Source organism: Diabrotica undecimpunctata, chromosome 8, assembly GCF_040954645.1.
Source record: "Diabrotica undecimpunctata isolate CICGRU chromosome 8, icDiaUnde3, whole genome shotgun sequence".
In the NCBI taxonomy this organism is placed as follows: Eukaryota; Metazoa; Arthropoda; class Insecta; order Coleoptera; family Chrysomelidae; genus Diabrotica; species Diabrotica undecimpunctata.
The window spans coordinates 112,504,411-112,522,798 of NC_092810.1; the positions used below are offsets into that span (position 1 = coordinate 112,504,411).

Here is an 18,388-nt window from a genome sequence, read left to right on the forward strand (position 1 = left end):
AATAAATGATGGGACAATCTTTCGCAGGCCTTGTTAATTAATTACGATAGGAGAAATCAAGACATAATTGATATTTATGAATAGGTTGATAATGATTCGTATAAACTTTACACAAAGTTTAACTACTACTATTTACGACTTATTAAAAGGATCTGGGTGTAGCAAATACAAAGCGGCAAAATTAAATTGACAATAAGAAATAACCTATTTTTATTTCTTACAAATTTTGTTACATCTTATCACACAATTTTTTGCAATTAAAAAACCGCGTCAACCATGAAAGGTTATTGGCGGAGGTGGCGTGTACATAAAATCAGTTACTTTTATATTAGTTTGGGTAAGTTCAGAAACTTGGTAAATCATTAATCACTTGGTAAATCATTTTTAAACCGTTCCAGATGGTTGAGTCGACGCTTAACAATAACGTATTCGACTGTCAGAGGAGTATGATATGGATGAGTATTCGTATGATTTGGTCTCGTCGTCTTTGTGGCATTATCCCTTTTGGAGATAAATTTGGGTTGATGCGTTGTAGTTTGTTACCGTCAAATGTGTTTCATCTTTCGAGCCATATTCTCATTGAAAATTCATTAATAGTATTTTAAGTGTCGGAATGTGGGATTTTAAGGAACTTACGATCAGATTCAGCACAACTAGAGCTAAATTATGCTAAATGAGACCAACTGTGTCGTAAATTCCTTGACAGAATGCAAGGACCTAGCTGCCCATATTAAAAAAAGAAGTTAATAAAAGGAAAATACAGTCAGTAACATATCGAGAATACATCATTTATGTTGTTAAATAACATAACATACATATAAAATCAGAGTAGTTTGGTATTTATTGAGAGTAAACTAAATGTATACCATGTTGGGATAGTATTATGAGGTTCTTTTACAATTCTTTTGCTCATGATTTACTATGGAATCACCAACAGGAGAATTTTAATGTCATCATGGCATATGATCGTCTTTCGACAACCACATGCCATGAAGACGAATCACACGCTATGATTTTTCTGACGAATATTCTCAAGTTAAAGTTGATTTCATGTAATCAAATGAACTGTCTTAGAATAAAGTCGTCCCAGGAACGCAACTCAATAAGATTGGCAATAAAATTTTAAATAAAGTTGTCTAATTTAAAGTGCGTAAAATAATATGTCTAAATTGTCAATATGAATAAGTCAGATAAAATTAAATGATTAGAAGAATTTTTCACCAAGTAGCAAAAACAAAATTTGTTTAATTTATTAATATCTATAAGGAAACTTATAGTTTTCTTCCCTTTAGATTTATTAAAATCTAAAGAGAAGAAATAAAAAGAGCTGTTGAAATGACAAACAAGACACTTCTGTTACAGGAGCGCGCAAAGAAGAAATAATGGATAACGGATGAAATCCTTGATATGATGGAAGAAAGAAGACAACACAAATGCAAAAATCAAGTAAAGTATCAAGAAACAAGTCACAATATAAAAACAAAGATAAAGGAAGCGAAGGAACGTTGGCTGAAGGAGAAATGCGATAAAATCGAAGAGTGCGACAGAAGATATGACTACCACAACATGCACAAAAAGATCAAAGAATTAACAACTAAAAAGAAAACCAATAATCCCCACCCGACACTAATAGACGCAGACGGTAACCTTATATCAGACGACTTGAAGCTCATTGACACATGGAAAGATTACGTAAAACGACTTTTTAACGATAAACGCAGAGCGACAGTGGACCAAGATGACGACATGACTGGACCCGAAATACTAAGGTCTGAAGTGGAAAAAGCCATTTCATCGCTAAAAAACGACAAAACACCAGGTCCCGACAACATACAGGGCGAGATCATAAAACTCCTATGCGAAACGGATGACCACTTCCTCGATTTTCTGACAGGCCTTTTTAACACCTTTTACGACAAAGGGGAGATTCCGGAGGAATGGCTTCGATCGACCTTTGTAGCCATACCTAAAACACCAAGTGCAAAACACTGTTATCAACACCGCTTAATAAGCTTGATAAATCACATTACCAAAGTTTTCACCAAAATCATACAAAATAGAATATATAACAAATGCGAAGCAAATATATCGGAGTCACAGTTCGGATTCCGAAGCGCATTGGGCACAAGAGAGGCGATCTTCAGTCTGCAAGTTTTAATTCAAAGATGCAGAGACATGCACAAGGACGTCCACTTGTGCTTCATCGACTTCTCCAAGGCGTTTGACAAGGTCAAACATGATAAACTCATGGAAATGCTCAGGAAGATGCATATTGATGGCAAGGATCTGCGCATAATAACCAGTCTCTATTGGAACCAAAGTGCTGAGATAAAGATGGGCAACTTACACAGTGGGAAGATAGATATTAAAAAGGGTGTACGACAGGGATGCGTCCTCTCTCCGCTCCTGTTCAATATATACTCTGAACAAATCTTCAGAGAAGCACTGGGAGAAGTTTCGGAGGGTATCAAAGTAAACGGAGAGGTAACCAATAATATTAGATATGCTGACGACACAGTTATTATCGCAAATGACTGCAACGAGCTTCAAAGACTCATGCAAAGCATACACACAGCAAGTCAAGAATATGGTTTAGAACTTAATATAACCAAAACTAAATGCATGCTCATCAGCAGAACACAACAACCTCCGATGCAATTGACATTAAACAACCGAAAAATAGAACAAGTGGAGACATACACATACCTTGGAACCACAATCAACACAAAATGGGACCAGTCAACAGAAATAAGATCACGAATTGAAAAAGCGCGAAACGCGTTCAACAATATGAAAAAGTGGTTCACAAGCAAAATCTCAATGGAACTAAAATTAAGACTGGTCAAGTGTTATGTCTTCCCGGTCTTGTTCTATGGAGCAGAGGCATGGACCACAACGGAAGCCACCCTGAAGAAACTAGAATCCTTTGAGCTGTGGATATATCGCCGTATTCTTCGGATATCCTGGACAGACCACATCACTAACGTGGAAGTAATGCAGAGAATAGGCAAAAGCAAAGAAATAATCTTCACCGTAAAATAACGGAAGCTTGATTACTTCGGACATGTCATGAGGCATACTAAGTACCGGCTGCTACAGTTAATGGTCCAAGGAAGAATCGACAGTAGGAGGGGACCGGGAAGAAGACGACACTCATGGATGCATAACCTGCGACAATGGTTCGGACTAACATCGACCGAACTGTTCAGAGGTGCCGTAAACAAAGTCAAAATAGCCTTGTTAATAGCCAACGTCCGAAACAGATAGGGCAAAGGAAGATAAGGAAACTAAGTTCCTGCAGCAGGCTGTATACCATGTATCACAAAAAATTTATTTAAAAATCCTTTATAAAAAGTATATAATTAAAACACCCTATCGGGCTACATCACAGGACGTTTTCGAAATTAATATTCCATCATTAGTGTAGTCTAGATGTACATGTTTTGAGCCACTAAATACTTCTTGTTGTAACTTAAACATCCTAGTATATAAGATCAAATAATGTAACTTAAATTCAATTTAACAATATTTAAAGGGTTTTTACCCAAGTATTTAGTGGCTCAAAACATGTACATTACATCTAGATACATTGATGATGGAATATTAATTCCGAAAACGTTCTGTGATGTAGCCCGATCGGGTGTTTTAATTATATACTTTTTGTAAAGGATTTTTAAATCCTTCAGAAAAATATGTTGAAAAAGACAAAAATGGTGTATCTTGGTTATGTAATGAAACATAATATGTATATACGAATTTCTACAGTTAACACTAAATGGTAAAGAAAACCATAAATTGAACAAGTTTTAAAGAAGAAGAAACTGAATAAAACATATTTCCAGTCGACCTTGAATTAAAAACAGAATAAAAAAATATAATGGTTTACGTTAATGATAGTAAAAATGTAATTGCTAGGTAAAAATATACATACTATAAAAAATATGTCATAGAAATTATATAAATATGTCACTTCTGTTGATCGGTGTAACTACAGCGTATGGATACTTTCTTCTCCTGATTTTCACGAAGTTTACAGTAAAAATAGCTCAAAATATCGTTGGATAGGTCCTGCAAATTGGTCCCCTTCACCAAACAATGAAGAGTCACGGGCTTAATACTTCCAAGGATTCTAAACTACAGTCTAAACGTTTCTGACGAGGTGAAATACCTTGGTATTACCATTGATAGAAAGTTAACATGGAACTCCCACTTAGATGGTAGAGCTAAAAGAACATATATTGCCTATTAGCAGTGTCGACGAACGGTCAGACCTACACTGCTGTCATTAGACCACTGCTAACTTACGGACCTATTGCTTGGGTAGCAAAAGTGCTACAGGTAACATCAATTAACAAACTAAACCATATTCAGTGCGTGGCTTGTATAAATATAACAGGTGCCATGAAAACAACACTAATTGTTGCAATCGAGTTGGTTATTGGCATCACTCCTCTAGACATATATGTCAAAGACATAGCGCTGATGACAATGATGCGACTGCGCTCAGCTGGTGCAAACCTTGGTGTAGGAATGGGACAATTGAGAACTCGTTTCTACAGGGAGAGTTGGATGCGCTACTCCTGCTACAGTTAGGCTGCGACTCAAATATGCTAAGCTTGTCTTTGACAAACCCTACAAAATCGACACAATACAGTATAGGGAGTCAAACGTGGCAAATGCGTATTGCATATATACCGATGGCTCCAAAATGGAAGAAGGCTCAGGATGCGGAATATATTCCAGATCACTGAACTTAAGAATAAAGTGGGGTATGGGCAAAAATGCCAGCACAGTTTAGGTATAGCTATAGGTATAGGTATATATACAAAAAGGTATAGCCGGGAAAACTATAATAATCTGCACCAATAGCAGACAAGCGCTACTTCGGATGGTAATACCATCATCCTGAGCTGGGATAAAGGACACAATAGGAATAAAGGCAACTGAATTGCTTTGCAATTGGCTAGAAAGGCGGCAGGCTTAAGACTCTTAGCACCTGTCGATCTTTTTGGTTGGTCAACTACAACAAACGCGGAAATTGTCAAACGTCACTCCCATATGCAAACCTTAAATAGATGGGAAGAAAGGCGAGGATGTAGATATGCCAGGGTAACACTAAATAACCTTAAAAAGTCAGCATTAAAGAAGTACTTGGAAACGATTAGGAAAAATCTACGCTTTACAGCGTCATTGTCAACTACACACACAACTGCAAATACCTTCACACACTGGGGCAAGTAAACACACCTTTATGCAGGAAGTGTAAACGAGAAGAAGAAACTATAGAGCATGTCCTATGTGAATGCCCGGAGTTATCGTTAATACGAGAGTTCGAGGTAATACGCGTTCGGCGAGTCCTGATCCACACCTGTTTACATAAGGGAGATGTCCTAGTGACTTGTAGACCTTCCTAGAAGTGGCAGGATAGACAATGAGCTAAGGACGACAGCTCCCTGGGAAGATACACAATGGGTCAATTGTGGCCTAAGTGCTGTGGGACTTAACTTGCCCTCCCTACTCTACAGATACAGAGATACAGATGTCCTGCAAATGTCACATTTATTATACTATTCTTGTGTACTCTAGAATTGTTTGATGTAAAAACCGACGTTAATATTTAAAATATATTCAGTAAATTCCATATCAATTTAAAAAATTATGCTTGGTTAATTTTTTGAAATGGGAGAAACTGCATAAACTAGTTCTAATGTTACTATTAAAAGAACATTGGTCTTTTATAATATATTTAAATCGGCTTCTGATAGATAAAAAAAGGCTATGCTATGATAGAAAACTGAGAGTTTCACTTTCTCATAAAATTTTTAAATTGATTATTTTAATCCTGTTTGTATGCATATTACTTTCATTTTTTTAAATATATACAACGTGTCATATATTTTTTGCTCCAACTAATATTATATCGATAATATATTAGCGGTTATAGATAGCAAGTGGATCCAACCAATTAATAATGAATAACATAAAATATATAATCAACATAATCATTAACACGATCTGTTGCATATATAATTAGGAATACAGTGCCAATATCTGAAAAACATCAAGGATTTAATGCCAATAAATTAGATTTATCATACCCCAAATAATATAAAAGTCAATAGAGTTTACTAAAGACCTGTGTACTTATTTAATTGAAAAAAGTGTTTAATAGGAAGCAGCTGAATGATGTAGTCAAGATTTTCGAGCAAAATATCATAGACCATATATACCAAAGAATTGTTAGATAACTTAATGGCAGAAATATATATTAGAGAAAGTGCAAATTAATGTTGGCATGTAATAAGAAGATAGTGCTAACCCTGGTGTTGTTCAATATCAACATGGATCAAATCATCAATGATAAAGAAGTTCTCCTAAAACGTCACCCAAAATTAATATAAGCATCTCATTCAAAAAGATACAATCAAGGGTCATCTCTTAACATGGAGAAGTTATGACAACTGGCGATAAAAGCATCAAAAAGGTCAGCACATACCACAATTTAAAAAAAAAACCTGATATCTACATTCACTTACACCAAAAAATCTAAAGCCCAGACATAAACAAAAAGAATAAGAACTAAAGATGAGAAAATATGAAGAACTATTACGAGAATAACCTTTAGGGAGAAAATAAAAAGCAAATAAATTAGAGAAAAAAATGTAAAGGATGTGGTGAGTTCGATTAAAACAGGCAAGCCATTTTGGATAGATCATGTCGACAGGATGTCATAACAGAGATGGTCAAGATGCATTGAAACTCAGAATCCAAACAAACGACCATTAGGGTAAATATATTAAAAAACACAGAACTTACACCACCAAAATAAGAAGAAGTGTGGGTATAAATGACGATAACCTTTATTATGATATGAGAATACATTAGAGAAAGTGCGAGTTGCAGATTCTGTTGGCTGATGACGAGACGGCGGAACACGTTCTGTGTAATTGCTCAGAGTTGAAGAGTTGAATCTAAGGGATGAGCGACAATAGACCTCTTGGTCTATTGTGTGAAAGGTCGAGCGGAAGGATTAAACCTAACCTATCCTAACCTTACCTTTTCGCAAAAGAGGGTAAGTCAAACTTAAGAATATATTTAGCGATTGTTGAAAGTCCTGGATATATCTCTACTGATTTTTTTACAGTTATTTGAAATAACTGCTTTAAAAGAATAGAAAGTAGAGTCCGTAAAGGGGAATTATTATTTATACCAGTATGTAGAACACCGAAACTAAGGTAAAAAAAATGACCCCCAGCTGTGCCTGAATTTAGAAAAAGGCAAGATGTAACGGATTAAACAGGACCAACTCTACTAAAAAAATATTTGAACGAATTAAGAAGAGTATTGGCAATCTACAGGCAAAAAAAATGTCGTCATATGTCAAATGTCAAATCAAGCGGAAAAATACCAATAATATGACTGTAAGCCGTTTCATTCAGCAAACGCTATCTGCTTTCTTTTTGCCAAAAGAAATAAATAGTGAAAATATTTTTATCAGCTGTCACTCCGTATATGGTAAAGTAGAACAACATTTATAAATCTTTTATCCAAATATTGTACATGCCACTTGTCTTCTACATGGCATAAACAGAGTAACAGAAGTTCTTATACTGAATTTGATTTAGTCAATAAATTAATTTCAAACTGTATAAAAGTATTTTTGAAAGCATCTTCACGTGTGCAAATCTATAATTACTAGGTAAGCTTGTCTATTACTAGGTAAGCTTGCCTCCAGAGCCGTAATTAAAAGTTGGGGAACATGGATGAAACAGTCATTTTCTACGAAAATAATTTTGATGCCATAAAAGACGTGTGTTAGATTGATTTAAATGACTCAAATCATGTGTGTACTTAAAGTCAAGAACTTTTAAGGAATGTACAAATTGCTAAAGTACTTAATAAATAATAATATAATATAAATAAGATATAAATAATATAAAGTCATTAGAAAAACAAAAATAACTTAATTGACAATTAAGTAATTCGGTTAATCTTGTTAACACTTTTTCTGCTCATTGTCAAAAAATTCCCGGAAAAACCGAGATTCAAATTAGAAATAAATTAGAAAAAAATGAGGGCTTCGATTGTTTGAGGAAAGTTTTACGTATTTTTGAAGGCAACTTTTTTGAATATCTTACGACTTTAGCACATTAGTTTACTGCCTAGTTTTTAGAAAGGTTTTTAAAGTTTTTTTTTTTTAAGTTTTTAGATAAAAATTTTGAAAAAATTTAAATTATAAATTTAGACTATAATGCTTCAAGCGTCATTTAATTTGTTTTTATGAGTTGTTATATGAAATGTTATATTTAATATCTTGTTTTATTTTTGAGTATTTTTAATATGCATTTGTATATTTAGGTAAATTTAGAAAAAAACAACTGCATATTTTTAGTAAAGTAATGAATATTTATAATGTGCATTTTTTTGTAAAACTGTGTGGCATATATTTCACTCTCTAATAAGGATATTATAAAAAAAAATAACAAAAGGCAGCCAACAGTTTCATGTCACTACTAAACTGGCGTATGAAACACCGAGTTCACTAAAAAATATTCCAAAAAAACGTGTATGATATAGATTTTTGTTTACTGATTTTTAGGTATAAACCAGAATGTTTTTGTCGTCGAAGATTTATCTCCGTTGAATGTCATCAATATCGATGTTTTCATAAAATGGATGAATTTGTAATTCTAAGAAAGAGATCCTGTTGCTAAATTTAACTATGACTAATCGCATTGGATTCCCGCGGAGTTAAGAAACTCATTGTCTACTTATGAAATATAAAAATAGAAACCTTGGGTCTTTTATTAATTAGGCATATATTTGTTAACGGAATATATTACTATCTATTTCTTTTCCACATCAAAATATCGATATAAAAAATAACATCCTTGACCTTTGAGATGTCAATGTTAATATATAAGATAAGGTATCCGTGATATCATGAAATCTATTAACATAAAAAATACTCGGTTTTAGTTCACTTGTGTTAAATATTTAACAGGTCTTTAAAGTAGGCCTATATATTCAATAGAAACAGCAGAATAGACTCAAATACAAACAAACAAGAACTGAACTAACTCAACAAGAAAATATCTAGAGCAACAAAAAAGAATAAAAGAAAATATTCATTTAAATATTTCTGCTTAAAGTTAAAAAGGGAATAGTAACCTCGAATAGAGTGAGATTAATTTAAATTTTGGAAGAATTCTCCAGATAATTATATACTAACAAACTCCCATATAGAACAATAGACATAAACAGCTCTAATTGGTTTTGACACTGGTGGAGGGAAAAAGTAGAAAACCAAGTCTGAGAATATACCAGAGATTACAAAAGCAGAAATTTGCGATTCTGCTTGAGCTTTTGCGAAACTGTTTATTTCATTTCCTCTTTTCCCTTACTTTCTATTGAATTTCGTTTGACGACTACCACTACTAGGTCTCTTTATTCTCACACTACCTTCCTGAAGTTTTTTCAAGTATCTCAATAGCTGTATCTCTAATAATACTGGCCACATTCCTCCAATTTGTATTAGGACTTACTTTCATGTTCTAGCACATTTTTTTTTACTATTTTCACATATAAGTAATATGGAGTGCAAATAAAAAGCTATAAATGAAACCAATACCGAAAGAAAAGCTGAAAACAAGACAACAAAAGGATTTTACACGACTAAGAGTACCAAAGATGAGACTAAAATTATGATGACTACGGATTCAGAATCGAGAGATCGATAATTAATTCCATACATATAGTATAACATATTTGTACTAAATTTCTGTAAGATTTATCCCACATAGAAAAAGTCTCTTGACGAAAAAAAGAAGTATTAAAATTCTAGAATATTCAAAATGGCATCGAAAAACCCTGAAATATCTAGTGAAGTTTAGAACGTCAGAAAATGTATATAAACATAATATAGACTCCTATTATCACAGACAAAAATACTACTGAATCTCTAAAAATCATACGAACAAGCTGAATTTTGCTAAAAATGTTAATTTTGTGACCAAAAAAGGATGCAAAAAAAATTTCCCACTTTTACCTCCCGGCTTCCTCCTAAAATGGTCCCTCGAAGGAAGGGGGGAGTTACTGTACGCCGTTGAAAAAATGTACAAAAACACAGACCAAATTATGCTATTGTCGGTCAAATGGAAGTAAAAAAAATATAACAGACTCTCACCCAAGTTTGTTCATGAAATAGACCATTTGCCACTACCAAATCCTGCTTTACTTATCTTCAACCATCAACCAACAGGTGTCGTGAGTCTCCCCTTGTTGATTTCTACCCAAAGTACTTACAAATGAGATAGGTCGCGGTTGCGACTTATATAACGACGCTCAGCAAAGGTACTCACTAGATTGTAATTCGTCGCTTTTAAATATGTAGTTTAAAAGGCCGATTATAATAAATATTTGATTATTTTCAATAATATTTCTCACTTATTTGTTCATTATTTGTATTAAGAATATCACATTCAGCATTGACCTAATTTCACTTCGAATGCATGTAAAACAATTTAATTTAAGTTTATCAGGATTTATTAAAATTTCTTAAGATTTTGTTTCCTTTATCTTATACCACTATGGTTCAGATCCAGACGAAGGCCTAGGAGAAGATAACTAGGAGACGTAGAAGATGATATAAGAATAATCAATATAAAAAAAGTCCAATACAAAGACAGGAAGAAATGGAAAAGATTCACGACAGCACCAAAAACACATAGCAAGTTTTAAATGACAAAAGGGAATAATCCACCTCACCTCAGAATAGGATTTTCGAAATGCCCTGGCATTAGCCAGAATTTCTAGAGATTTCAAGGCTTTGATGATAATTATATGGAAGACAACAAAGTATTACTCTTAACAGTATAGTTAAAAATGATATTAGAGATACGGAAATACTCTACGTCTAGCTAATACAATGAAATATCTGCAATAACTATTAAACTGCATGACAGACAAGAACAAGGTGAACATAAACAGGACCAAGCGGTTAGTATTAAGCAAACAATCGAATGTGAGAGATGTTCTGGAATTGTGACGAAAAACCATGGAATGCGTCCGTCAGTAAAACAATTTGGGCTGCACACTTGAAAAACTACAATGTTACATAAGAAACGATGTATATCAATGCATAAAAAAATTACAAGTAGTGTGAGGTCAGGAGTGGGAGGTCAAGTTTCAAAAGACACATGTTTCTCTATCCTGAAGCCACCGTTTTTAAAGCAGAACTACATGCAATTTATATGCTAAGTAAAAACTGACTCAAACAAAAAGTATGCATCACGTCAAACAGCCAAATCACATTAAAAGCACTGCAAAGTAATAGCTTAAGCCAACTCCCATGTTGGACTTCGAGATTATGAGCAAATATGGGATTATGAAAAGGTCATGACTAACTGAAGAAATGGTAAAATAAATTACCAGGTCTAAACCACTCTAAGAAAATTCTTATTCCTAACAAGAAGAGAGGGTGGGAAGTGTTGAATCTAAACAGAACAGTGCTAAGACTTCTGTGTGGTATACTAACAGGACATATCCACTGTAGATATCAACTTAGTAAGATAAGACTGGCGGATGATAAACACAAACACGTAGAATAGTGAAGAGGTAGAACATAATGGAACACATTACCATGAGTTGTCCGGGTCTAAGTCTAAAATGACTAAAACATCTGCAATTTTTCTCAAAAGAGGGATACAAAAGATATAGAAATGTATGATAAAATAAACAATAAAAATCATTTAAAATTTGCCATATAATTATTTCTCTACGAAAACTGTTTCAACCAATGAAAATATAATTCCAATTACTTTTATTGTTTTTAACATAGTATGCACAATTTATTTTAATACTCACTTTGTTGAATCAGTCTAAATATCATATTATTTTCTTCTTGCGTTTCCATGGATACCAAGTCCATGCAGTACTCTCTGCAGATATTTCTACCATCTAACCAGTCTACTTTCCTATTTGCTAACTCTGGTATACTACCACTGAAGAAATAGTTGTGACCTCTAAAGAAGAATTGTTTCGGCCCTGAAAGAATAAAATATGTTACTTAGAATATTAAGAATGTATAGTATACATTAATATTATACCAGAAGGCCATTTACTACAAAATGATGAAAATTTACAATATATTTCACATTTTGTTCTTTTACTACGAAACTAAACCAATTTATTATAAATATTCCTTTCAATATAAACTACAAGTTAAAATATTAAGTGATTGAACTTTATTGAACTTATCATTTCGTCGTACAACAGCCTGTCTAATGGTACACTATCATACGCCTTTTAAAGATCAATAAATACCATTTGTGTCTCCAGATTGTGTACCAAGCGCTTTTCTATTGTTTGTTTTAGATAGAACACATTATCTATACAAGAACGACCAATACGAAGCCACTCTGATCTTTAGCGTCTTCCTAACAATCTTCAATTCAGCTTTTACTTCTACAAATTGAGTTGGTTACACTAATTCCTCAGTAGGTCTTATGATGCTTTCTGTCATCTTTATTTTGTATAGATTTCTGACATATGCAGTTTTCCATCGCTTCTCAAGAATGAATTAAAGATATAAGCTAGTAGCTGCAATAGTTTGTCAGCCTTTGTACACCCCCTGGTTCTGGAGCCTTTGCATTTTTCATAAGGTTAGCGTATTTTTTAATTTCTTCTGGTGTTCTTTCAGTTTTTTCATGGTAGGTATATCTACCGCGAAGTATCTATCTTATACTAGTATAATAGCGTTTGTGCCTTCCCCATACGAAGGAAACACAGCTCGAAACGGGACATCGCGATGTAAACATCTCCAGTTTGACCAGGACGTATACGTCCCTTGCGTCGCGACGCGTAAATGCTATTCTTCTACTTCCCTTGCTACAATTGATTCACCATATTCAAACGGTAAGTATTTTTCTTTATACAGATAACATTAAAGAGTTAATGTTATCTGTATATATATACAGATAACATTAAAGAGTTCGTGATTTTTCCATTAATTACTAATTTATTCACAATCAAAATATTGCATTTTTCGTTATCCTTCCAGTCATTTAACCAGCGACCTCAGTAAGTTTTACACAAAACAATATAAATATATGAAAAAACGCTCATGCTGTAATTTTAATCATGTAATTATAAACTTATGGAAATGAGAGATGGGACATGTATTTTGGAAGATGGTTGCATATGCAACAATAATTGTACCTAGCGGCAATATTCCTACATAAGCTTTTCCTTTGATTTTTGGTTCTTTTTTTATATATGGTTAACATGTCGTTAGCTTTTACAATATTTATAATCCCTAAATGCAGTAGGCATGTTTGGCTTCAATTACGTCATTATTCTTTAGACAGGAACGACTCTTTGCCCAAATGAAATGAGTCTTCATGCCAGGCTTTCTCTGTAAATAGTTTTTTCCGATCAAAATTATTTACAATATTAATATGACTATTAAATTGTTCAAATCAGTAATGAAAAAGATTTTTATGGTTTTATTATAGTTATTTCCTTAAGGAAGTAACAGAAAGAAAAAACAATTATCTAATACATGCAAACGCAAAGTTGTCATTATCATTGTGTTCATAATTTACATCTTACAATCATTGTATATTTACGTAATAGAAGTTCATCGCACGCAATTCTTTATATCACTTAAAACTAATATAGTTAATAATAGCATTTACAAAGGTAAAGCTGGAAAGCATTCTAAAAGTATTATCATTATTGTTATTATTGTGAGTAGGTTCAACTAGTTCAAACTGGCGTGAAATTGAAATTATTTATACACTTTATTATTTAAAAAAATGCTCACTTTAATTTTGTTGATTATTAGTGTGATTTAGGTTGTTTAAAATAATAAAATATAATCGAATATCTTACTTGTAAAAACTATGTAAATAAAACATGAAGCAGCACAAGCAATGGTTCTGATTAATGATGGGTAAATAATGTGGCTCAAATTTTAGCCATTAAGCAGTCAAAAATAAGTCGAACATTTAAAGGTTTTAATAAACTTGGGAAGTACTCTACAGCAAGAGCTCAATGTCTTACAAGTTCTGCCATAGATCATCATCTTCTTAATATAACTTGCTTTCTTGTCACGGTTGATTTGATCTAGGTTAAAACAGAGCTCTAGCACAGAATAAATAACAATTACAACAATAACAATTGTTTTATTATTCAGTGGCTCTATCATGGCGGCAAGTACTTTGTAGAGATCAAAGAGTGATTTCACAAATATATGGTACCAATCCACTAGACCTATGCAAGCTGATTCATGGTTTCAGCTCAATCCAGCCCAAAATTCGGCACAATCTACTCTCAGGAATAAGTATTATGAATAAATGAAAGATGTTATAAAAGCGGGAGTTACCTTTAACGAAAAATTAATTAACAACTTACGATATGCAGATGACACTATAATAATTGCAACGAGCGTAGATCTACCACATCTAACATGCAGAAATCTTAATTTAGAAATCAGACCATGTACCATTCGATGTTATATATTTTCAATATTATTATAACATAAGTAGCTGAGATATATATAATATAATATAATATGTAACTGTAAAAATTCAATTTAATAAGAATTAAGGCTTTCAAACTCTGGTTATACTGCAGAGTATTAAAAATTTCATAGACTGATAAAATTATCAATAAAGAAGTACCGGAGAAGGTTGTTAAAGAAACAGAACTAATCACCACTATACAAACAAGAAAACTGAAATACCTTGGCCACGTGATGAAAGGACCAAAATATGAAATTTTAAGACTTATAATACAGGTAAACAATAATTACTCTGGAGAGAAATGTCACACTTTTTGTACTTTTTACCTCTATACTTGCTAGAATTTTCAGGCATTTTAATAAACAAATAAAGAAAACAATAATTTTAAGTTGTTCTTATGTAGGCCTTTATTTGAAAAATGGTACGCCTTCCGAAGTGTCGAATGAATTGGCAATTTCATATAATACTATGTTATATGTTATAATCAATACGCTGAAAGTTTTACAGTTCATAAAAGAAAAATCAGAAGCAGTATAATTGTTAAGAGATTTGAGTAGATCAAATAGTATATTTAATGATAATTTATTCTTGTCACTAGGTGATCCGTCATTGCAAACAATTTACTAGACTTTTTGCGAGGACACCAAGAGTAAAAATTAATGCATTTAATGAATATTTTTTTCCTTTGTATTCATTTTCACTAAGTAGAAAATAATAAAAATAACCACCAGGTTGTTTAAAATAGTTAATAAAGGATATGCGCATTCGGAAAGTGTGAAAATATTGAGGAAGGAAATGTGTAATTTGGGCTTTCACTGAAGTAAAATTAGAACGAAGCGCAGAATTTTATTGAAAATTTATAATGATAATTTATGCAAGTTAAACACTTAGTTCTCTTGAACGAATATAACCCGAATTACATTATCATTATAAAACGCAGTATCCCCTCAACTGTCGGACTATATACAGGGTATTTCAACACCGTGTATATCTGAAAACAGAGCTAAAAATTTGGTAAATAATTTACTAATCTATCTTCTAACCTTTTTGACTGTCAAGGTTCTTCCTTATATTGTACTATATTAAAAGCAAGATACGGCATTCCCTGGTATTAATTTTATAATTATATAGCTTAATGACAACTTTTGACTGATACGTCTCATGTTTCATATGTCTTGTATAAATGATGTATTCCAGTATAAATGCCAGAGTATCCCTGAATTATAAGTTATAGTTGTGGCTTGCTATGAAATAGCAAAATATCTCACTAACATGTAAACGCTGTTAAAAATTCCATTAAGGCAACTTTAGCTATGTAAGAACAGTCACGGCTGCTCAGATATGTTTTAGTTAACACGGGGCTAAGACAGGTCTGCTGCATGTCACCAACTATTGTTAAAATATATGTCATGTAATTACCATTTAAATGGGAATAAACTGCAATTAAAGGTTAAAGTACGTTTATTGACGTTTCAATTTCCACTTCGGAAATCGTTCTCAAAATACAAACATTAGTAAATTAAACAAATTTTATTTTTTTTGTTACCTTGAAAAATTCTTCTAATAATTTAATTTTATCTGACTCATTTATATTAACAATTAAGACATACATTACACATTTTAAAGTAGACGACTTTAAAATAATATTGCCAATATTGTTGAGTTGCGTTCCTGGGACGACTTCACTTGTAAGATAGTTCATTCGATTACATGAAATCAACTTTAACTTGAGAATATCCGTCAGAAAAAAAAATAGCATGTAATTCGCCTTAAAAAAGACAAACACATGCCATGATGACAGTAAAATTCTCCTGTTAGTGATTCCATAGTAAATTATGGGGGAAGAACCAGGAAAAAAAACCTTATAATACTCTCCCGACATTCAAAAACAAAAATTCGGACTAAACAATGACCTGACTCGTATGGTGGACTATTGTAGAGTGACATCATTCTTAAAAATCGCTCGCCTCCCAGCATACTTTTCCCACCAACCCAAGTGGATATTTATTTGACGCGCAATATTAAGCGGAAAGAACTTCAAAAGAAATCAATTAGTGTTATTATATTCAGGCCAGAAATGTTTAAATTATCAATCTCAGCGACGCAAAAAGATTGAAAATATTTTTCGGTGTTTTAACATGTACACTTCCCGTGATATAAAACTGGTACACTTTTTTTTTCCCAATGTAAACCTGTGTTCAGACTGGACACAATGATCCGTGAATCAATTCGTTGTTGCCATCACAGATAACGGAATTGCACAAAATCTAAATATATAAAAAATACCGTTCAAAAATGTATAAAGTTTTTAGATAGGTATTATTTTTATCAATAACAACAAAAAACCGTATCTAATAAATTTAATAACCAGAGATAGGGTTGAGCTAATATCCAAAATGTTTGAAGGATCTTTAAACCTAGGGTATTGGCACAGGGAACATTGGAATGCCTATACTGTAATTTTATACTTCAATTACCTAGCGAACACGAATTGTATTTTGTGTCAATAAGTTTAATATCAGGCAATCTACCAAAATTAAATTATTATTTATTACAACAACAATAAATGTGAAAAACTAACATTATACTTTATCCTACTTATTATAAACTATAAAATATCCGGGACGAAAAAACGCTTTTCAAAACGTGACAGTTACAATCCAATATCTCACTGTAGTGTTTTATTATAATAATTTAAAGTTATGTCTAGATTGATTATCTATCAATATTTTTGAATTGAAATATTTTTATAAATTACAATAAAACATAAATCAATGTGTGGTTACTTAATTGAAATTATGGAAAATTACAATAGTAATAGGAGAATTGTTTAGGATGCATGTTTAAATAAATGTGACTGACTGATAGAGAATGTTCGATAATGTTTTAGTTTTTAGTATACTCAAAACTGGTGGTCTGCCCTGCTTTTAGCTGGTTTCATATAATATTTTCGTTGAACTGGCAACAGTGCCCTAGAAATAAGAATGACTCATGTGACAAGACCAACTTAACTTAAAAAACACGGTTTTTGGTTATAAGAGTTGTACCAGTTTTTTTGACGCGAACGGTACAAAAAGAAATAGAAATGCTACAACGTGCCTATGAGAAGGAGAAATTTGGATAAAGACTCCTGTAATGATAAGTTTGATATTACTGTACCTAACATTTACTTAAATTAGGATAAATAAACTAAAAATTAAAAAATTAACTATAAGATTTGATTGAACTTTCGACATTAATTTTGGTTTGAATTTTGTTTGTTTTATTTCGTAATTATAGACGTGTTAATCATAAAAATGTCAACTAATAAATCTGATTCTCCTTCTGTAACATGGATTAAAGTAGGCCGCCCAAATCATTTACCTACAATTTTACAGTGGGTACTCAATTAGACTTTTTATCGATGGTTGAGTATTTTAAAAGAAAGTTAATTTAAATTGTGCAAATTATTTTAAAACAATAGATTTATATCATTAAAGAAAAATCCAAGAAAGTAATTACCGATTCACTATTTGTAATTAGTTTTTAACTTTGATAATTAAATCTGATTCCAACAAGGCGTGTACTGTACTCATTATAACACAAAAAGACATGTATAATCGTTTAAAAAGCTTATGCAATATGAGCTATAAAATGTTACAGGTTTCAGTGTACTTATCTTTAGTTGTTGCTGCAAGTGGATCATGCTTTAGTAAAATTAGTTTTATTATAGACATTAAAAGATCGCTTACAGCAATTTTACATTTGTTTTATGGCTGGATGGAGCGTATGAGACTTTTCTTGGTTGGGCTAAGAAACGTTCTTTAATACAAATATCATATCATAAAATCTATCTATGTATACAGTAAATAATACTTAATACT

General features: G+C 32.4%; 1 protein-coding gene across 2 annotated transcripts in view; it reads right to left on the reverse strand.

The window, feature by feature from the left end:
- Positions 1 to 18,388, reverse strand: part of slf (C-type lectin domain-containing protein slf) — an 83,375-nt gene that overhangs the window by 9,988 nt on the left and 54,999 nt on the right. For both annotated transcript variants that reach the window (XM_072540765.1, XM_072540764.1), the window contains exon 3: positions 11,866 to 12,045. In XM_072540765.1, coding sequence (XP_072396866.1) covers positions 11,866 to 12,045 — 180 coding nt within the window. The remainder of the gene's footprint in view (positions 1 to 11,865; positions 12,046 to 18,388) is intronic.